The sequence below is a fragment of the Durio zibethinus genome, chromosome 2 (genome assembly GCF_047325235.1).
Source record: "Durio zibethinus cultivar Kanyao isolate XHJ-2024 chromosome 2, ASM4732523v1, whole genome shotgun sequence".
NCBI lineage: Eukaryota > Viridiplantae > Streptophyta > Magnoliopsida > Malvales > Malvaceae > Durio > Durio zibethinus.
The window spans coordinates 6,453,153-6,473,749 of record NC_143163.1 but is presented as its reverse complement, the minus strand read 5'-3'; the positions used below and the strand labels follow the sequence as shown (position 1 = coordinate 6,473,749).

The window sequence follows — 20,597 nt, the reverse complement described above, 5'->3', positions numbered from 1 at the left end:
ATTCACGCTTGCTTTTAAATTTACGCCAGCACTCAGGACTTTCGCCAAAAAAAGTACCACATTCCACAGATTTTCATTTTTTTCCTTGCTTTTCAATTTTGAAGTTGAAATTGTCATCCCCGAAGAAATATGATCTAGATGACAAATTGATATTTGACAAGATCCCAACATTTATTCATCTGCAACAAAATCATCGCATTGAAATACCACAAATCTGAATTGGAAATCTGCGTTGAATTACAAGTTATATACAATGCATCAGTTTAAGTTGTCAAAATGCTTCAGCTTTACGGCATCTCGCGACTGGTTCTATCGCTATTCCTTTGGCAATGCTGGCCTTCGTTCAATTAAGACTGATCTCGGCGAAGGCACCGTCATGCACTGCTGGGTCCCAAAAATAAAAAACGATTCAAAGCCCAATCTTCTTCTTGTCCATGGCTTTGGTGCCAATGCAATGTGGCAATATGGTGAGCATCTCCGCCACTTCACATCTCGATTCAATGTCTATGTACCAGACCTTATCTTCTTTGGTGAATCATACACAACCAGAAGCGACAGAACCGAGTCGTTCCAGGCTCAATCCGTGATGAAAATGATGGAGGCGCACGGGGTGCCAAGAATGAGTCTGGTAGGTATAAGCTACGGTGGGTTTGTAGGGTATAGTATGGCAGCCCAATTTCCAGAGAAAATGGAGAAATTGGTCTTATGCTGCGCTGGTGTTTGCTTGGAGGAGAAGGATTTAGAGGAGGGTTTTTTTAATGTTAAAGATTTGGATGAGGCTTTGAGCATTTTGTTGCCACAGACGCCAGAGAAATTGAGGGACTTGATGAGGTTTTCCTTCGTGAAGCCTGGAGCCAGGTGGGTGCCAAGTTATTTTCTCACAGATTTCATTGATGTAAGGTTCACTTTCCCAATAACTTGTTCTTCTATGCCTATGTTTGGTTATGGTTCTATAGTAAGAAAAAGATTTATGATTATTTGCAAATTTTTAGTAATCCTTTTTCTCTGATTTGGAGAAGAGAAATTCAAACCTTTTTTCTTTTTCCTTTTCGGTATTTCATCATTGCAAGTTTGAAAAATTGGGTTGTCAGCATTGCATTTATATAGGAGTAATTTTTTTCTTCTCTAGGTAATGTGTACAAATTATCTTGAAGAGAAAAGAGAGTTGATTGGGGCAATACTAAAAGACAGAAAGCTCTCCCACCTTCCTCTTATCTCACAGGTTTAAGCTCTTCCTTTTATATCCTGCTGCACATCTTTTGTGTGTTCTAGGTTGATTTAACTTTTTTTCTTTTGTTCTTCTTAAAGCGCACGTTAATAATCTGGGGAGAAGAAGATAAGATATTCCCTTTGGAACTAGGCTACAGATTAAAAAGGTTAATATAATAATCTTATTTCCTTTGATATATATATATATATATATATGTATTTGAGAGTAAGGATTTACTTATATCACTGTAAGTGTTTTTTTTTTTTTTTTAATTTTTAGATTAAAATTAAATTTATAATTAATTTAAATTAAATAATATTTTTAATTTTAATTATTTTAATTTAATAATAATAAAAAAATATAACACTTACATTAATATAAGTGAATTGAATTTTAGCTATTATATATCATTTTTAATTTTGTCGCATTTAATTTTGTACGATTGAATTGTGTGTTGTAGGCATGTGGGAGAAAGTGCTGAGATTGTAGTGATTAAGAATGCAGGGCATGCTGTTAACATGGAAAAGCCCAAGGACTTCATCAAGCACTTAAAATTATTCCTTTTTGATTCAGTTTCATCTGATCCTCCTTCCCAAACTCAGAGTGGTCTAGTATTACATTCTTATTGGTCTTAATATTATAGGCCTCGGTTAACAAAACAAAACAATATTACCCTTTTTTTTTTTAATTTTCATTACTATTGTCTTGAGAATTTTTTCAAGACCTTGATTTGCATGATATAAGCTGTTCAGGTTGTAAAATTTTGTGTTACATGTATATGTATTGGATATAACAGTAGAAAATGATTGTTCGATTCTTTTAATACTAAAGTTTATATCCTAATTATTGTTTCCTTTCCTTAAACCACTTAACCTCAAGTTCAAGGTTTAAATCTATTTTCTTATGTAGACTTCTTTAAATGAAGAAAAATTTTAATGAAAAATTTTAAATGGAAAAATATTTTTTTAATAAATAAAGCTTTTTTTTTTATTTAACCAAAAAAGCAACATAAGTTGCTACAGTCAAAACAAAACAAAACTGCTATAACAATTTGGGATTACAAGTTGACTGTGATCATCATTTTCAATCTTATCATCACTAGTCCAAACAGACCCTAATGATAATATTTTTTTAATAGAATTAGTTTTATCATTTTGAAGTGGTGCTCCATTATTTCAAAAGTTTGAACTTGAATCCTGAAGGCAGTAATAACTTTTCTTATGTTAAAGGAGGATTACTAATTTATTGTGATAGAGTTGATTGGATAAGGTTACCGTGTAAGAGCTCGAGTTAGAAGTGATACTAACATATCGCATTTTAATGAGACTAAAAAAATAAGATGGAAGTTTTTGACCTGACACGGGCCTAAGCCCTAATGTATTTATCAGTCTGAGTTGGGCAAGGTTGGTAAACCAAATTGGGTTGACAACAAAGCCTGCATTTAGCCCTGTTATTAGCAATTTGGCATTCCTGAGAAAACTCCCGTGAAAATTAAAAAATAAAAATAAAAGCACTCAAGCATCTGTTGCCCGTGTATCTCAATCAACGACCCAAAACCATATATAGTCAAACTTAAGCCAAGAAATTAAATCAAATATATATATATATGGGTACGATGGACAACTCGCCTACTGCCATAGCCCCTTTACTCCTCCGAAATATGGTAACTTCTATATTTATTCATTTATTTATCCCGACGAATCCTCCTCGAAACTAATTTGCTATGTCGCCATCACTTTATTTCTCTTCTTTCTATGCATTCTTCTTTCTCTTTTCCCTTATAATTTACATCCTCTATCTCAAGCCGATGATTACACCTTGAAGCCCCCCCAAAACGATAGCTACGTCGTTACTTCTGGGGTTGGCGACTTGGGAATCGCTCGTACGCTCTCACAGCTACTATAAATCGTTAATGACATTCCTGTTAGCTCTAGAAAGTATGAATTGTTCGATCTTGAGCGGAAAGACTTTTAGAAGAGAACCATATGGAAGACATGGAATCTTTGCGTGAAGTCAACCGTGCAGTTTTGTCTGCGGCCTTTTGGAGGACTCTTTGCCAGCTTGAAGCTGCAATGGGTGAATTGGGGAAGACAGGGTCGATCACGACGATGCGAGACCTGGACCAGTTCAGTGTCGGTTGAACAGGGTTTTATGGGCAGTTGCAGTGTGGACTAGGGTAGGGAGGGGGAGAGAGGATGTGAACTGGTCAGGGAATTCAGCTGAGAAGCTGGCAGCTGAGCTGCTCTGGTTGGCGCAGAAATTGGCTGCTTGTGGGTTTGAGGAAGAGGCTGTTGAGAGGTGGGCGTCAGCTTCTAATTTGGCTTGGCTTTCTCTTTCAGCTGAGCCTCGGCTTAAATGTTCCCTGGTTAAGGTTGTTCCATTTTTTAAGATCAAAACTAGAATATCTTGCGTAATACTTGAATAGGTCTACTCATCATAGGATATCAAGTAAGTTGTATACAAGGATATGAACCTCTAAATGGTGTAAGTCTTCCTTTTATAATTCGTATTCTTTTGGTCATGATCCGAAAATATTCATAAAGGAGAAATCAGAAAAATCTTGGCTAATCTATGCGATATTAAATAAGAGTATAAATGATACATTAATACTTACAAGCTATTAAAATTTGATTTAAATAAAACTCGAATTCGACTTAATTGTTATCGAATTGAATTCGAGCTCAAATAGTTTAACTTATTGATCGAGTTAAATTTGAACATTTTTATACTCGACTGGAGTAGCTCGTAAACCTAATCAATTTTTATATTTTAATATATTTTAATTAATAAAATATTTCTAACTTGAGCATAAATAATTGAATTTTTGTCGAATATAAGAATCGAACTTATTTTTAAATGTTAATCAAGTTTAATCAATTGAACTTGAGTAACTCGATTTTTATTTTGAGTCAAGCTTAAACTAAAAAATAAAACTCGATTGAGTTCGAATCGAGTTTCGAATCTCAAATTTTGAATCGAGCTTAAGCTCAAACTTAATTTTGTATTGTCTTAAACTCGATCAATTATACCCCTAACTTTAAGATCCATTACAAGACTGTCATAAATATACTAAATGTTATTACACAAAATAAATTACTTATAATCTTTTTAAAGTTCAATGATTAAAAAGCCAAATAGTTGTGGGAAATTTTGTAAGAAGAACAGAAATTACTACAGCACAAACTGCTTTGAGTAGATGTCAAATTTCTCTGATGAAGATAGCTGTGAGACCTGCAAATCAAGACTTTTTTTCAAAAAAAACTCTTTTCCACTTAGCAATGATATGTTTATTCAACTGTCATAGTGAATGTTTATTTAGGTAAAGAACAATACCTGTGTTGTTGTTCCAAACAAAACTTTGTTAATCAGAGTTGCAATTGGACCGGTTAGACGTAAACCAGCTTTAACGTCACGAATTGCGTTGCGCATTGCATTAAGCAAGCGGCCATATGTCAATCCAGGTTCATTTTGCACAGCTTGGATGAAGCTGAACGTCATGGCACCGGTCCTGGTATTGGTTCCAGTGAAAGCCTACGAGAAAACAATTCAAACAACAATCTAATAAGCAAATGATATTAGTTAATTTTGATGTGTTGAGGCATAACTTTAATGGTTATTATTCAAACTAAAAAAAGGAGGCTCCAAATTCACATTCCCCTTTCCCAATTTAATCCATCAATTGATTATATCTGATCAGATCCTTGAGAAGTAGATAATTAGGTAAATCTGAAAAAAGATTACTAACAGTGGTATCTGCAGAGACTTGATTATCATCACAAGCACTAAAACAGAAGGCTAGTCCTCCACTTGTACCCTTGTAAAATAAAGGGTTTCTTTGATCTTCCCATATATAGAAGCCTTCCCTAGATAAATAAAAACAAATTGTAAACTAAAAGATGAACTGGGTATCAGTGAAGCGTGACAATTAAAGATTAAATTGATTCGTGGTTCAAGAAATGAAATTTACAAATAACCGACTTGTTCATCCTGCAAACAAAAGGCAGATCAAGAACAGTTCCGCTGTAACAGGCGTCAATAATTGCATGCAGTGTCGCTCCTCGAGGCAGTGGCCTTACAATGGTGTCATTGATTTCATCATCGATTATAATCCCTTCGGTCTCATGATCAAGAGGGCACAAGGCTTCATCGTACCCATCGACCTCGTCTTGGTTATAATCAATTTGCCGCGTGCCATGGCCAGAGAAGTGAAACACTAACGAGTCCCCTGATTGGCAACCATAGACCAGCCATCTCAATGCTTTTCGGATATTCTGTTTTGTTGGGATCTTGAAAGGGTCTGTCTCATCTTCTGCAGATTGATTGAAGCAGAGTTAACTTAAGAATGGAGCTTATGGCACATGATTTGGGCCTTTTTCTCGAGTTATGAGTAATCCCTCTGCTTCCTAAATTATACTGCCTATTTTTACTACTAACAAAAAAAAAAAAAAATTTTCTTGCGCCTTTACACTTAGCCCATAACAAACTATGTACAGGGCAGTATTACAGGAACTATCCCTAGCTTGCAACTGAGCTTTCCTGACCTAAACTTTTGGTCGTTATTAACTAAACCAATCCATCTAACGCCACCATGGACTACTAGAGAAAGAGTTAAAAAGGAAAAAAAAAAAAGGGGGGGGGGGGGGGGAGGTACAGCACCTGTGAGCATGAGTATTGAGTCATTAGGAAACCCCAGTTTCTCTACAAGAAGGTACCTCATACACTTGACATCGTTGATGCTTCCTTTAAGCCTGTAACTCTTGCCATGGTAATTCACTCCGCAAAGAAGTGCTCTTTTCCTTCCGTGCACAGAAACAGCAGATAGGGGAGGTCGTGGCTGCGGAGGTCGCTGATGAGGAGCATGCACATAGGGAATTCCATGCGTGCCTGACGCAGGATAGCTATCATAACCAAGCCGCTGGACACTGTCAATAAACTAACTGAACAACAAGCATCGGACTAATTTAAAAAAAATAAAAATAAAAACTACTTAAAAAGAACCTGGTCTGGTCTGGTCCTAATAATGAGTCACGAAGATGACCCCAATGGACATTGGCCCGAACGTTGCTTTTAACTGTGGTGATGGTATTGGTAATGGCTTGGCACACAGCACAACGAATGGTTCGTGAATCCGGTGGAACCAACAGGTATAGTCCACATCCACTGCATCGTTCTCTTCTTGTCATTGCCTCTGCTTGAGGATTGTTAAATTGCGTCGATTGATGCGTCCAACAAAAAAGAAGATTTAAGTCTTTAATGGAAACAGTGAGAGGAGTGGTGAGCAAGCTAGATTCATCGTCTCATCATTTTAGACATATTCGATCCCGAAAGAAAATTGGTGGAGAACTAGATTCTGGTTCTTTCTATTTGGAGGAATCAATATCTTTGCACATGTATGCAGATAAGATTCGTCGTGGTCTGCTAGTTTTCTAGTCAAATCAACTTGATTGCTTTCCCTTACGATCTTGCGAGACTGGATAACGATGGTATATAACAATGACTATAAATCAAATCCAACAATGATAAAAGGGGATTGATCATTATGGTCTTCACTGTCAAACTTACCAGATTTGACTCTGATAAATTTTCAGAAACGCAGCGTTTTCTCCCTAGTAACTCTTCATTCAGAAAGAAATAGATTATGGGAAAGTTTTGTTTCTCAAGTCCTGGTAGAAAGTTTGGCACTGATGTCAAATCAATTTGATCAGTTGTTGTATTTTGAGAAATTGGTGAATGTTGGAAAGTAAGAACTAATACTTTTTTTCCCGAGTACAAGAACTAAACACTATCATCGTAATGCAAAGGGAAGGCCCATGAATCTACTTGAGAGGAGGGACCTTCACTTCTAGGGTTTCAAATATCCCCAACCTTCTTTTTGGGTTAAATTTAGATTATGATCTTACTCATCTTATAGAAATATATAAAAGCCAAACCCTTTAACCAAAAAAAAAAAATCTAATGTAAATAGTTCACATTTTCCATACATAAACAATCTAAAAAATTGACATATATTCTCTAATAAATACATTTTAATAATTAAAAAAATAAATTTATTTTTATTTATCTTAAATAACTGTCAACTAAATTTATAAATAAGGTAATAAAAATTTAATTGCCATCATTAATATATAAAATAATTTTGGTAAGACTTTTTTCAATTATAAATAGTTAACTCATAATTATATTTATGTAAAAAATATTCACTTTTCACTATTCAATTCTACTTTTTAATATATGAATAAGTATTCATTGTCAATCCATCTTTTTTTTGCATTGATTTTTCAACTAACGAATGTAATTTTAGTATTTAATAAGATAATCTATTTACCTAAATAAATATATTAATATCAAGAATTCAAATAAAAATAAAAGTTCGTTTATTTTTAAAAATATTTTTTTGTTATATATTATATGGGTTTTTTTTTTTTTTTTTGAAATCATACTACAAGTGATTAATTATCATATAAAACATCTTAATATGAAGTTATAATTTATTCCTAATCAAAAGTTTTTAAATTTAATAAAATATATTAAAAATTTTAATATAAAACGTAGATTTTTCTAAATAAAAACTTAAAACATGCTAACAATTAAATCCATTATAATTTATTTGCTTAAATTACTCTAAATTTTACAAGAACCTCCCTATTATAAATAAAGAATCATCTTATACTAAAATTGTTCAATGATTTATTGAATACCATCCCTGGAGGTACAACGACTTATTGAACATGCTGTTTAATCTTTTTGATAGGATCAAAAATGTTACTTTTGTACATGTCATTCGACAAGCAAGTCATTTTGCAGATACTCTAGCCAAAATGGGTGTTCATAGATCTTGTGATTTTGTAGCTTGACTATAAATGTTACTTTCTTCTCTATTAATAAAACTGTCTATTTCACCTTTCACAAAAATGTTGTTCAAAGGTTCACCAAAATCTTCCAAATACATTTGTTTAATTGTGATTAGGTAAATCTTTACTCAAAAAATTTAATTGAATTTTTTATATAGCAACCAATAATTTTTATTAATTATTTTTAGTTTAATTTAGTTTTTCAATCACTGTTAGCAATAAAAATGTATTGTTTTTACTTTAGATAATATTTCTCTTTTATTTAGTTTTTTCAACCAACAAATGTTTTTACTTTATCATATTCGGTATTACTTCTCTTTTGTTTATTTTTTATGCATATTCAATTGAACTCCTTTTATAATTTATTCATTTTTAATGATCTTAAGTCATTCACTTTTCTATTGGCTTAAATTTCATACTAGCATGAATTTCTCTTTCATTTTAAAATATTATATCTAAAATTTTTATAATACAACAAAATAAAAATCTTACATTTCATGAAACAGGGAAGAAAACATAATTTTCTTTTTTTACTTTCACTTTATGATTTTGCTTTTCATTTATAGTTTTTTCGAACATTATATTTATTTACGTTTAATATATGTGATTTTATTTTATTATATATATGCTGTTTAATTTGTTTTGTATGAATCAACAATAATCTTTTTTGGTACAACAGCATAATTTTTAAATTAAGATGTTAATTGCTTTCATTTATACCATGAATGGATGCCTTTTGTCAACAATTTTATCATGGTCAACTATTTGGTCATGGTTATATAATTCAATTGCTATTGAATAAAAGAATTAAATAAGAAATATGCAATGTGTTTAATGTGTATTTTCTAACATATGCATCATTGTTTGATGATTTTAAATTTTTAAAAATAATAACTTAGACAATTTTGCTATTTAATATTCAACATGATACATAACAAACAATTAAATAAATTTTATTATTAATGAAAATTGTTAAAAGACAGAAACAACTCTTTATTTTTAATTTTATGATATATAACTAGATAAGTTATATAAGTTTTAAGATAAGTAATATACTTATTTTCACCAAATAATTCAAAAATATTGATTCAAAATAATTTTATATTCAACATTTTATCATGCACTTTCTATTTTTACAATATTTGTGTTCTAATTTTCATATTTCAATTCATTCAATTGCACGTACTAAAAATATATTGTCAAATAGGTGTCAAAACAATTCCTTTTTCTTATCCAGTTACATATTATTAAATTTGTTGAACTTTCATGTTATAATTTCTCTAAAAAATACCAATAAAAAATTATATCTGAAAAATATTTTGGACAACTTTTCTAATTTTGAAGAAAACAATGAAACCTTAAAATAAATAATTGATTTGCATTTCCAATGAGTTTTTTCTTATAACCATATGTTGACTTAAAGTATTTCAATGATTTTTTAATTAGATCAATCATACTAATTTTGATTGAAAGTTTGCTAATCCAATAAATATGGTATTTATTTTAATACATAACAATTGTTTTACTTTAATTTCTTTTAAAAATTTATGTGTTGTATTTTTGGAGATAAAAAATAAGACAATTCAATCATATTTATTAAATTATAAATTTATGATAAAGATGAGATAAGTATGAATATTAAATTACTAATTTATAAATAACAATAGGTTAAGTTCTCGTAAGTATACCATTATATATACATATATATATATACACACACATATACATATATATATATATATAAATAGAGGGGAGGAATCAAGTTAAAAATGTTTTACACCTTTTTATATTTTTTTAATCATTGATTTTAATATATTAAAGAGATTTTGACTTATCTTTTTTATCCCTTGGATCTATTAAAATCAATACTTAAAAAAAATATAAAACTAAAAAGTTTTAATTTGGTTTAAGTTGATTCTTCTTCATACATATATATATATATATATATATATCACCCATATTACAAAATAAAATTTTTAATATTATATATTATTATGATAATACAATTTCTTATCAAAATTATAAATATATTATTTTTTTAAAAAAAACCTTTTTTCTAATAAATAATCCTTTACTTTTTAATTTGTAAAAAATATATAATTGATTTCTTTACCCATGCATAATACAAGTTTAAAATTAGTGTTATATGTTATATAAGTGTCATACTTTCAATTCTGATCTCTTCCTTTAAAAAATTATTATATTCTTTTGGAAAACCAATTATTCTCTTTTTCTTTTTTATGTATTTTTCCGACGGATGCTCCTAAAACATTTGTTAAGTTAATTAAATTATTATTTATAATAAAATTTTTATATTAAATGCATTAGTTAATAATCAATTTCACGACTTTCAATACATATTGATGATATATAATAATAATAATATACCTACATGGTAACTTTAAAGAGTTCTTTTTATTATTCATTGTACAGTGTGAAAATTGGTCATAAAGCTGTCTTATTTTGGAATGAACAATGAATTGTTTGTTCTTTTCCAATTGAAGGGGAATATCAAAAAAGAAAAATCTACCATCTTAACTAGTTGAAAAAAAAATCTGGGACTCATTGTAAATTAAAGGAACAAGAAGATAAAATCTTGTGGGCTTTTATGACTATAAACAGGATTTTTAATATGATCATCACTATACATTAGTCACCTACTCACCTTATCGCATTAAGGTGTATGGATCATGAATTACGCGGTCAATTAGGGGCTCTCTCTAATCAAATATATTCTTCTTGGCCTTTTTTCCAGTTGTCTTGCAATACTAATTTCTTCTCCGAAGACAAATCAACCAAAAAACTTGACCCTTTCCCCGGAATTAGGTTCTCAGTTGATTTTAACGAGGGAGGTCAAATCATGTACCCTCTTTAAATTATATATAATCATCTTATTAAAATTCAGCACTAACAGAAATTTAAAAAAGATAGCAGAAGTCCATTGAGGAAACACCTGACTGAAGACAAATATGTGACTATGACCACTGATAAATGAAGAATCACAAACCGTGGCCGAGCCTTTGCTTCCCTTGTACATGGACTAGCGGAAGAGTAGAGGAAAAATGAAAATTTTGAGAAATCTTTTTCCTAATTTAAAGATGAACGAGCCTTTTGTCAACTTGCACATCCAGAAAATTCTCTTCGTTCTCAAGTCATTCAAATTACATTCAAATCAGGCGTATCAACCATTAAAAAAGAAATAATTTATCGCACCACTTAAAACATTAATTAATCTCAACCGAACAACATTAAAACATTCATTATTTTCGAAGCATTGAAATTAGACAGAATCCACAACCAAATCAAATGTTTAAGGTACACATCCAAGTACTGGCCAATGACCACCTACAGATGGATGAACTTTAATTTTCTCCAATGTTTTATTGTTCTGGCACAGGAATCTTTATTGCATGCGTAAATATTTCGTAGCTGTGAATCAGTTGTCGAAAAATCAAATTTACTTTACTCGACTATTGCTCCCAGAGCATACTTCCCGCGTTACAGTTCTCTGATTATTGTTGCCGCAGGTATTTATTAACATGTAGATTCCCTTGCCATTAACACCCTTCCATGGTATGTTATAGGTTACAAGAACAAATGCCTTTTGTAAACATCAAACTTATCAGAAGACGAAAGAAGCGGTGTCTACCCATCAAAAATCAAAAAGGAAATGAAATCAGTTCTTTTTATGTATAAGAATTAAGCCATAATGAAAAATAACCATATAAAAACACCACCTTATATGTGTAATGGGGTTGGAGGGGCAGTTTTGGAGTCATATTCTGTTATTTTTCTTGAGAGAAACTGACCTGTGATAATCTGTTACCGAAGATCCTCCTTAAAATTCTTGTATTAACAAGGCATCCTTGATTAACATTATCGAAGGTCTCATGGATTAAATCAAATAGGTCCCCATATGTTGGGCCTGGTAATTTCTTCAGAACCTCTGCCAAGAGGTAGGTCAGAGCACCGTTCATCTCGCCATTGAAAGCCTGCATTCATGCGTTACAGAAGGACAAACCATATAAAATATAACATAGGAATTTCAATTTTTCATTAGCAATCGAATCACATGAATGTATGTACATATATTTGAAAAAGTAAAGCAAAATATGTCACTTACAGAGGTATCAGCAGCCGCTTGGTCGTCTAGACAAGCACTGATGGAAATAGCTAATCCACCATTTGCACGTTTGTCGACACCCGATGGAGGACTGTTGTCTTTCCATTTTTTCCTGTTTTATCTCAATTCAAGTAATAAAATAAGGGTATCAATAGGTACTTTTGAGTAGTGCCTCTCCCTTTCAAAATGAATATGTCATGTTCATTCGTTGAATTTAGAAAGCAGCATATTTACCTGATCTTATTATCATAGCCAGGAAAAAAGGAATATTCTTTTGAAGATAAAATATGGCTAGTAGTATGTATTCATTGAGTACCTAAAATTCTTCAATAAATCAAATCATACTAGCTAGTACTTACTGAATTCATATTAATCTTAATTAGATTTACCTAATGTTTTTATTTTTGACTCTTTTCATAGACCAGTTATTAATTTGAACATAATATTATCATTACAAGAAAATGAACCGCTTGAAAACGCCACCGTAATAGAATTTTATTAGATAATTTGGACAAATTTTAGGAATTCCATTTAGAAACTAAATTGTTACATTTAATAAATTATACTATGTTTTACTTTTAGAAATGAGAAGATCGAGTCTGCAAGAAAAGATAGACAAGCTTACTCTAGGCTGCAGTAAACGTTCGGAAGATCTAAGATAGTTCCGCTATGACAAGCATCAACAATGGCATGAAGCGTGACACCTTTCCTGAGCGGACGAACGATAAGGGAATTAAGATCATTATCGACAATCAGGCCCGCTTTTCGGAAATCAACCGGACAGATGGTTTCGTCGAACCCATCAAGCTCATCGTTGTTAAAATCAGGTTGTCGTAAGCCATGTCCAGAGAAGAAGAACACCAGTGAATCCCCCGACTGGCATTCGTCATTCACCAGCCATCTCAAGGAATCCTCAATGTTTTTCCTCGTCGGTATAAATCGTTGGTCTGTCTCCTCTTCTGCAGTTTTTAATTAATCATGACAATGAAATGGGGAAAAAAACAATCATATTAACGCCAAACATATAGAAATCAACAAACCGGTTAGAACACGAATGCACTCTCTGGGGTAACCAAATCTAGTAATCAACAAATCTCTCATGTTTCTCACGTCGTTAACAGTTCCCTTAAGCTTGTACCGCTTCCAATTATTGTAAGTAATCCCGCAAAGCACAGCACGCTTGCTTGATGTTATCGGGTTAGGACCAGAGGCCGGCTGGTAATTCAAGGAAGGAGGAGTTACGGTGCTGTGATGCATCTTACTTTTCATATGGCTACCAAAGGTTCTAATTCGGCTGCGTAGTCCTTGGGACTGGTTTGTCTGACCCTCGTTCGGAATTGGAAGAACGTTGCAGCACAAAGGACAAACAACCCCGGCATCTTTGGTTGTTGTTTTCACTACCAATCTTTGCCTGCATCGAGAGCATGGTATGGTTCTTCCCACTTCCATTGTTGCCGATACCCTGTAAGATTTTGGAGATTAGAAAGGAGGGTTTTTCAAATGCTAATTGTGATACAACTTTGATCCAAGGGGAGACGAGAAGTAACCGATTATAATTTCATACGGCCTGCTTTAGGAATTCATAGATTATTGGTGACTGATCTTTGGTTTTATAAGCATGAACAACGAAGATTAGAGTATTTTATCCAATCAATTTTTGTTTTTTTTTGGCCAAACAATCAATTAATTTTTTTCATGAACACAATCTATAAAGTGTTTGCCCTTTCTTTTTACAAAAAAAGAAATGTTCTGGATACAAAGAGTTGATTATTGACAGTGCTATGATGTGCTCATAAAAAAGTGGTGGCAAGATTTATGCTATCCTATATATATGTAGCATGCTAAAACCTAACTAGAATCTAGCTCTGCTTTTATATATGCATTAAATCATTACATTAGATTTATAGTTACGATGGTTTATTTTATGCGCGTATGCACGCTCTTTGTCTCATTTTTGTTTATCTTTTTTTCTTAAAGCTTGGAATGGTTTTTTTTTTTTTTTCAAATTTTAAATACTTAATACACTTAATTTTTTTATATTTCAAACTGATTTTCTGAAATTTAACTTTCGGGCAATTAAAATTATTGTAAATGACCAACATTATTTAAAAAATTTGAATTTATAATGTTAGATAATAAAATTCGAGGCTTTAATCTTGATATACGTAAAAATAAGAAAGATAAAGATTTTAAGACAGAAAGAATATTTAATTTTATTTTTATTCAGATTGTTACTTATTTTGGTGAGTGGGAATTCTACACACGTTTCATACACATAAATTGTACACATGCATTTTTTTTTTCAAGTTTTATTTTTTTCAATTAATTCTTATGTTGTTTGTATGAAATTTGTGTATAGTTATTATGTGTATATATATTTTTCTCTTTATTATTAATTAGTTTCGCTGCTACCAAATGAGTTGGAATGATAGATCACATCCCAAGCAAAGCATATTAATCCAACTACAAAATGAGAAAGGCCGAATGCTATTCTTCAAACATGTCATGAAGCATAGGAATAATGCTATCAAAATGAAAGTATATCACTTATAATTATTGAACTATAATTTATTAATCATAATTTAAATTGTATATAATTCATTAAAAATTTTATATGAAACTCACTCATGTCATTAATGAATAAAATTAAAAGTTGAAAAGCTTTAACCTAATTAAATATTTAAAAATTAAAAATATTTATTTTTAAGAATTTTAAATTTTTAAATTTGCTAATCAATGATATGGCAATATATATACATATACATATACATATATATATATATACATATATATATATACACTTCATTGATAGTGTAAAATAGTGTAAGGCATTTATTCAATAACAATATATCAAATATAAATCTTAAATAATAAACCTTTAAATAATATTTTGTGATTGAAAAATAAAAAGAATTATGCCAATGAAGAATTGGATTAGTGACAAGAAAAAGATCTTACAACCTTAAGATTTTAGATTTAAATTCACTATATGTGAGTTTTGTTGTTTAATTATGTTATAATTTATTAATTAATTTATTATATGAACGTAATATGTGATTATAATTATAATTTTAAAAAAATAAAAAAAAATAATAAGAGAAATACTCAATCGCAACCGGTAACCAGCAACCACGCAATGGGATCCTACAAAACTGAATTCTCACTTCCTTTCAACTGCCAGACATCTTTATCAAGAAACTATTATGAGAATTTTAAACCATATACCTCATTCCTTCATAAATCTTGATCATTTAATTCTATTTTCTCCCTATCAAGCAGAATTATAAAGCAAGTTCATAAAAACAATAAAAAAAAAAAGTATATAAAACCAATTTTAAACGTAATAGTGCTTGCACATAAAAGTAAGTGGAACACCTTTTTCTTTCTTTTTCTTTTCTACAAGTTGACAAATTTTGCAAATAAAGCTCGAACGTTCTTTACGTCGGCGATGTCAGTGGAGAAGCTTTAATATGTACAAGTATATATGCTTCGCGTGAAAGCCACTTTTAAGAGGGGGAAAAAATCAATGGCAAATTCTATCAAAAAACCAACAAAAAGTAAAATTAGTTTGTCATTTATGGATCTGCTTTGACATTTTAATATCTCCAAATCTTCTTTCTTAATTCATACTCTTGTTGTAGCAGTACACTTCTTTTCAGTTTTCTAATACAATGTACCCGGAAAGAACCAAATGCCACAATGCCAGCTAAATACAGATAAATTTCATATCCCTTTTTTTCTTTCATTTTGAACCATTCCTTTATGCAATGTATATGTAAACCATATCAACATTTTGTAAACAAAATCCCACCCAAAAAAGGGGAAAATGCCAGGCGCCTCAAACCTCTAGCATCTTCAATTTGCTATTGAGTATTTGTCACATCCATACTGTACTAATCTAAAGGCAGGATTCGCTTGTCGATATCGACCTTTATGTTACGCAATAAATAAATTGGATAACACATTATACATACATACATACATAAAAATATATAATATTTTTATAGTAAATAATTAAGCAACATATTTTTCTTGTTTTAGTACATAATATAAATGTTAAAATTAAAAATTTTATATCATTTCACCTTTTTATGTCTTGGGGTACACAATGGGAAGTTCAGTCTTGGCCGTTTCAAAATTCTAATTCGTGATTTTTATGATAAAATTTTAAACTCTAACCAATATAGTGTAATTTAAAACGTTGTACTATTATACTTACTATTGGTTTTATTAACATGCCAAAATTCAAACTCGTATCTATCACATCCCATCCTGTAGGAAGCCCCGCATGATTAGCTAGAAGAAAAATCTTACAACTCTAAACATAAGCAGAACTGTGGGGAGATTTTACGGGTGAGAAATGTGGTAAGAAAAACGTAAGAGTAATGCCAAGTGGTCACAAAATGTTCTTCTAATACAGATGCTGCACTTCGACAAGGATCAGAAAATTCTAGTCAATGTTACTGTCATAACGTTTAGATTTATAAACTTATCGTTAGATATTGATTCAAAAAGTCGTCATCAATTTTATTTTATTTAGATGCGATTGACTACTTAACTAAATTTATCTTTTTTAAAAAAAAATATTATGTTTGACTTAAGTATCTTTAAAAAGTAAATTCAATATTTACAAAATCACAACTAAATCCAAAAATACGATTACGTGTGAGGAAGGTTATAACACCCCCACAATGCCTATTAAAAGATGATATCAGTTTGATTTCATATTATCCATTGAACCTTAAAAATTTTATCAGATAATTAATTGTTGAAAAGTATTTTTAATTGACTCTATTACTATTAACAGAAAATCAAAAAAATTCTCTCACCTCAAAAGTATATAAAAAAACTATTATTTTTCTTGTAAGGGCTCCGTTGTTGGATTATTTAACATTTAAAAAAATTCAAAGGAAAATTTAACATTTCGACTTTTTCCTAAGATTTCCTTTCTTATTTTTTTTAAAAAAGGATTAATGCCTTTTATTCAAATAAAATTAATGCTTTTAACTTTTTCTCAAAAAAAAAATATTTTTTGAAATTTTTATTTTTAAAAAAAATTGATACTCTTAACTTTTCCTCAAAAAATATCTTTTGAAAATTTTATCTTCAAGAAAAATTGATACTTTCAACTTTTCTTAAAAAAGTTTCTTGAAAAATACATTTTTTTTAAAAAAAATCATTTTCTAAGAAAAATTGATACTTTGAACTTTTTCTTAAAACCCTTTTTTTATTATTATTAAAGTTATTTAAGGAAAATTGATACTTTAACTTTTCCTCAAAATTTTTATTTGAAATTTTTTATTTTTTAAAAAATTGATTCTTTAACCTTTTTTTTTTTTGAAAATTTGAAATTATTTTTATTTTTATTATCATTTTCTTGGAACAAAGATTTACTCAAAAAATAATTAAGTAAATAAACAAAATAACATAAGAAAATACCAGACAAGTCTCAACTCGACTTAGCTTAAAAAGGTTTGGCTGTAAGAGTGAATGAGGCTCGGTGGCTATTTTTATGGTAATCCAAAAAGCTTCAGAAGACTGATGGGTTTTTTTTAGATTTTGGTGTATCATTGACACATCAGTGCCACAAGTTATCACCACAATCCTTTTTTTTTTTTGCTTTTTCTTTTCTCTAACCTTAAAATTTTAGTCAAGCCTGCACCTGAAACCCTATTCTTTGATCGCCGGCGTGAGTTATAATTATCATTACCTTCTTTGTTGATATGAGTCACAATAAAATCCTGCACCTGAAGCCCTGCTCTTTGGTCGCCATGCTCTATTAATGTGAGTCACAACATAATCCTGTACCTGAAACCCTACTCTTTAATTGCTGTTACTCTACTGACATGAGTCACAATTACTGTTGCCTTCATTACTGTTTATTATGACTGATCTTAGGTTGATTGTGGTTTTTTGTATTTTGATTTTTGGGTATTCTGAGTTTTTGCATTGACTGATTGGTTTCTGGTAATTGGTGATTGGGAAATTGTTTGCAAGTTTGTGACTTTGGATTGTGTTACTGAAGGTCGATTGTGAATGTTTTTTCTAGCCTTGAACGATAGTTTATATAACATGATGACATAAGGGTTTCAAAACAAAAAACCCAGCATCCTATCACCTTCAATTTAAATTTTGAGTTTTTTTTTTAAAGCACAGGAATTTCAAATATTTAATCTAATATTCCAAATTTCAAACACAAAGCCTTATCACTTAATTTATCCCTTTTTTATTCTTCTTATTTATTTTTAAAATAATAATAAAAGTAAAACTAAATAAATAAAACAATAAAACAAATTGATTAGGTCCATGCCCAAATAACCTGGAAAGGGTGTCTACTACAGTTATAAATTTTCAAGACGCAGATATAAGACAAACAACTCTCTCCATTTTTTTAATTTACACTCAAAACTGTAAGAGCCAAGATATCTTGGCACCAACCCAACAAAGACGTACAAATTAATGAAAAACCAAATTAATCGATAGCCGCAGCTAGCACCCTCTTCAATCTTTCTTTTCATTTTACTTAATTTTGTAGTCTTTCATCTCTTTTATTGATAAATCTAAACTGTTTATTTCCCTTAAACTATTATTTAAATAATAAAAACCTCTTGTTACAAGAAGTTTGTTTTCTGTTCTTGTGGTAGGGGAACAAAGATTGAGTGTTACATTGTACAAAATTTTCCTTAAACCATGTGTAATTTTGTCAGAGTATATATTGCTTGAAGATCGACAACGAATGCCTCATAGCAGAATCCATTGCAGTTGTTGCTTCAATGGGATCCACTATGTACAGTTGTAGTTTAAAATGCCTCTGGTAAATGTCGAACTCTTCGGAAGCTGAAAGTAGGGGCTTCTGTATACATTCATAAGAAAACACAGTGCCACAGTCATACATGTAAAGAAAAAACACTAGCACAACTTTTGGTAACTTTTTTTGTCTATAATGTTTCTTATGTAACATCGCCTAGTGATATATACTTAGGGTTACGATATAATTGTAATTAACTATGATATAGCAATAGTTTAAATGTTACTCTACTAATGTAAAGTGTGGCAGGAGGACTAGGATATTATTATATAAATTCAAACAAGCTTGAGAGCTTGCCTGCAAAATAACAGTGTTAAAATAATAATAATAATAATAATAATAATAATAATATTATTATTATTATTATTATTATTATTATTATTATTAGAAGGAATCAACTAATGTCAATATAAAATTTCGAAGTTTTATATTTTTATAATTAATGATTTCAATAAGTCCATGGAATAAAAGAGACAAGTTGAAGAAAAAAAATCGGTTTAATCTCATTCTTGGTTCTATTGAAATCAATTATTAAAAAAAGTGTAAAAGTTTTTAGTATTATATTGATATATCTCTATTATTATTATTATTATTATTATTATTATTATTATTATTATATTGATTTCATAAAAGATTGAGACTTTATTGAAAGTTAAAAGATAAGTAAAGAATAATTATAATGCATTACACGTGAATATATGTTCTTTTAAATATGTATTATTGATATAATTTTTAACTATAATTACAAAGTATAAATAACTAAACTTTTAATTAATAAGTAATTTTAATAATAAAAGATTACATCCTTAACTATTATAAAACCTTATACTCTGTAAAATTAAGATATTTTATATTAAAAGAAAATCTTAATTACAAAGTGAAATTTTTTGTTAAAATAAATTAAAATATAAAAAATGTATAATTATTTTCGAGTACACTAATAAAAACATTGCCGAACTACTGAGGAAAACATAAGGATCGACACATCATGTCATTAAGCTAAATTATAAAGTCTGAATATCGTTGAAGCCCAATGATCTTAAGTTTACGAGAGAAGTTAATTACCTGTGTGAGATTAGGACCAAAAATTTTGCTTAATCACTGAGGCATCATGCCATAACGTATAGATCCATAAATCTATCGTTAGATATAAATTAGAGGAGTCCCCACTAATTATTTTTTTAAGCATGATTGACCATTTGAAATATATTTTGAATCATAAAACCAGATATTAAGTTCAGGAATTAATTACGCATAAGGAAAGTTATAGCACCCTCCCAATGCCTACCTGAATAATGATATCAGTTTGATTTCAAATCATCCAAGCTTCGATCATATTTGTAATTTACCAAATTAATTTAATATTGAAATCAATCTTAAAATTGTCCTAATAGTTTGGTAGCAATTTAAGGTAATTTTTTCACCTCAGAAGTATTCATAGAGATTAATGTTACATTTTAAAAAGACTTCATCTTCAGATTTATTAACATATTTTATTAAAAAAAAATTAATAAAGTCTCATAATAGTTTGGTATGACTTAAAAATAATCCTCCAATAGTTTAAAGGATAAAAATTATTTTTTTATTTAAAAAAAATTGATTTAT

The 20,597-nt window shown here is 30.0% G+C and overlaps 2 protein-coding genes and 1 pseudogene across 4 annotated transcripts; 1 reads left to right on the top strand and 2 right to left on the bottom strand.

Moving 5' to 3' along the window:
• The first annotated feature begins 253 nt into the window (after positions 1 to 253).
• Positions 254 to 3,693, top strand: LOC111308359 (uncharacterized; annotated as a pseudogene).
• A 553-nt stretch (positions 3,694 to 4,246) lies between these two features.
• Positions 4,247 to 6,480, bottom strand: LOC111308358 (metacaspase-3-like). Of its 2 annotated transcripts, none has more exons than XM_022906679.2 (6): positions 6,209 to 6,480; positions 5,867 to 6,132; positions 5,189 to 5,519; positions 4,956 to 5,073; positions 4,544 to 4,741; positions 4,247 to 4,441 (listed from the first exon to the last, which is right to left on the bottom strand). In XM_022906679.2, the coding sequence occupies exons 1-6, from the start codon at positions 6,391 to 6,393 to the stop codon at positions 4,382 to 4,384; spliced, it is 1,158 nt and encodes a 385-aa protein (XP_022762414.2). In that variant the 5' UTR covers positions 6,394 to 6,480; the 3' UTR covers positions 4,247 to 4,381. The 2 variants fall into 2 exon arrangements, with proteins under 2 accessions (XP_022762414.2, XP_022762415.2); XM_022906680.2 differs by having other exon boundaries at positions 5,867 to 6,108; positions 6,209 to 6,479.
• Positions 6,481 to 11,289: 4,809 nt separating this feature from the next.
• Positions 11,290 to 13,949, bottom strand: LOC111308356 (metacaspase-1-like). Of its 2 annotated transcripts, XM_022906678.2 has the most exons (6): positions 13,732 to 13,887; positions 13,225 to 13,646; positions 12,810 to 13,143; positions 12,185 to 12,296; positions 11,871 to 12,053; positions 11,290 to 11,706 (listed from the first exon to the last, which is right to left on the bottom strand). In XM_022906678.2, the coding sequence occupies exons 2-6, from the start codon at positions 13,631 to 13,633 to the stop codon at positions 11,647 to 11,649; spliced, it is 1,098 nt and encodes a 365-aa protein (XP_022762413.1). In that variant the 5' UTR covers positions 13,634 to 13,646; positions 13,732 to 13,887; the 3' UTR covers positions 11,290 to 11,646. The 2 variants fall into 2 exon arrangements, with proteins under 2 accessions (XP_022762413.1, XP_022762412.1); XM_022906677.2 differs by having other exon boundaries at positions 13,225 to 13,949.
• Positions 13,950 to 20,597: the final 6,648 nt, after the last annotated feature.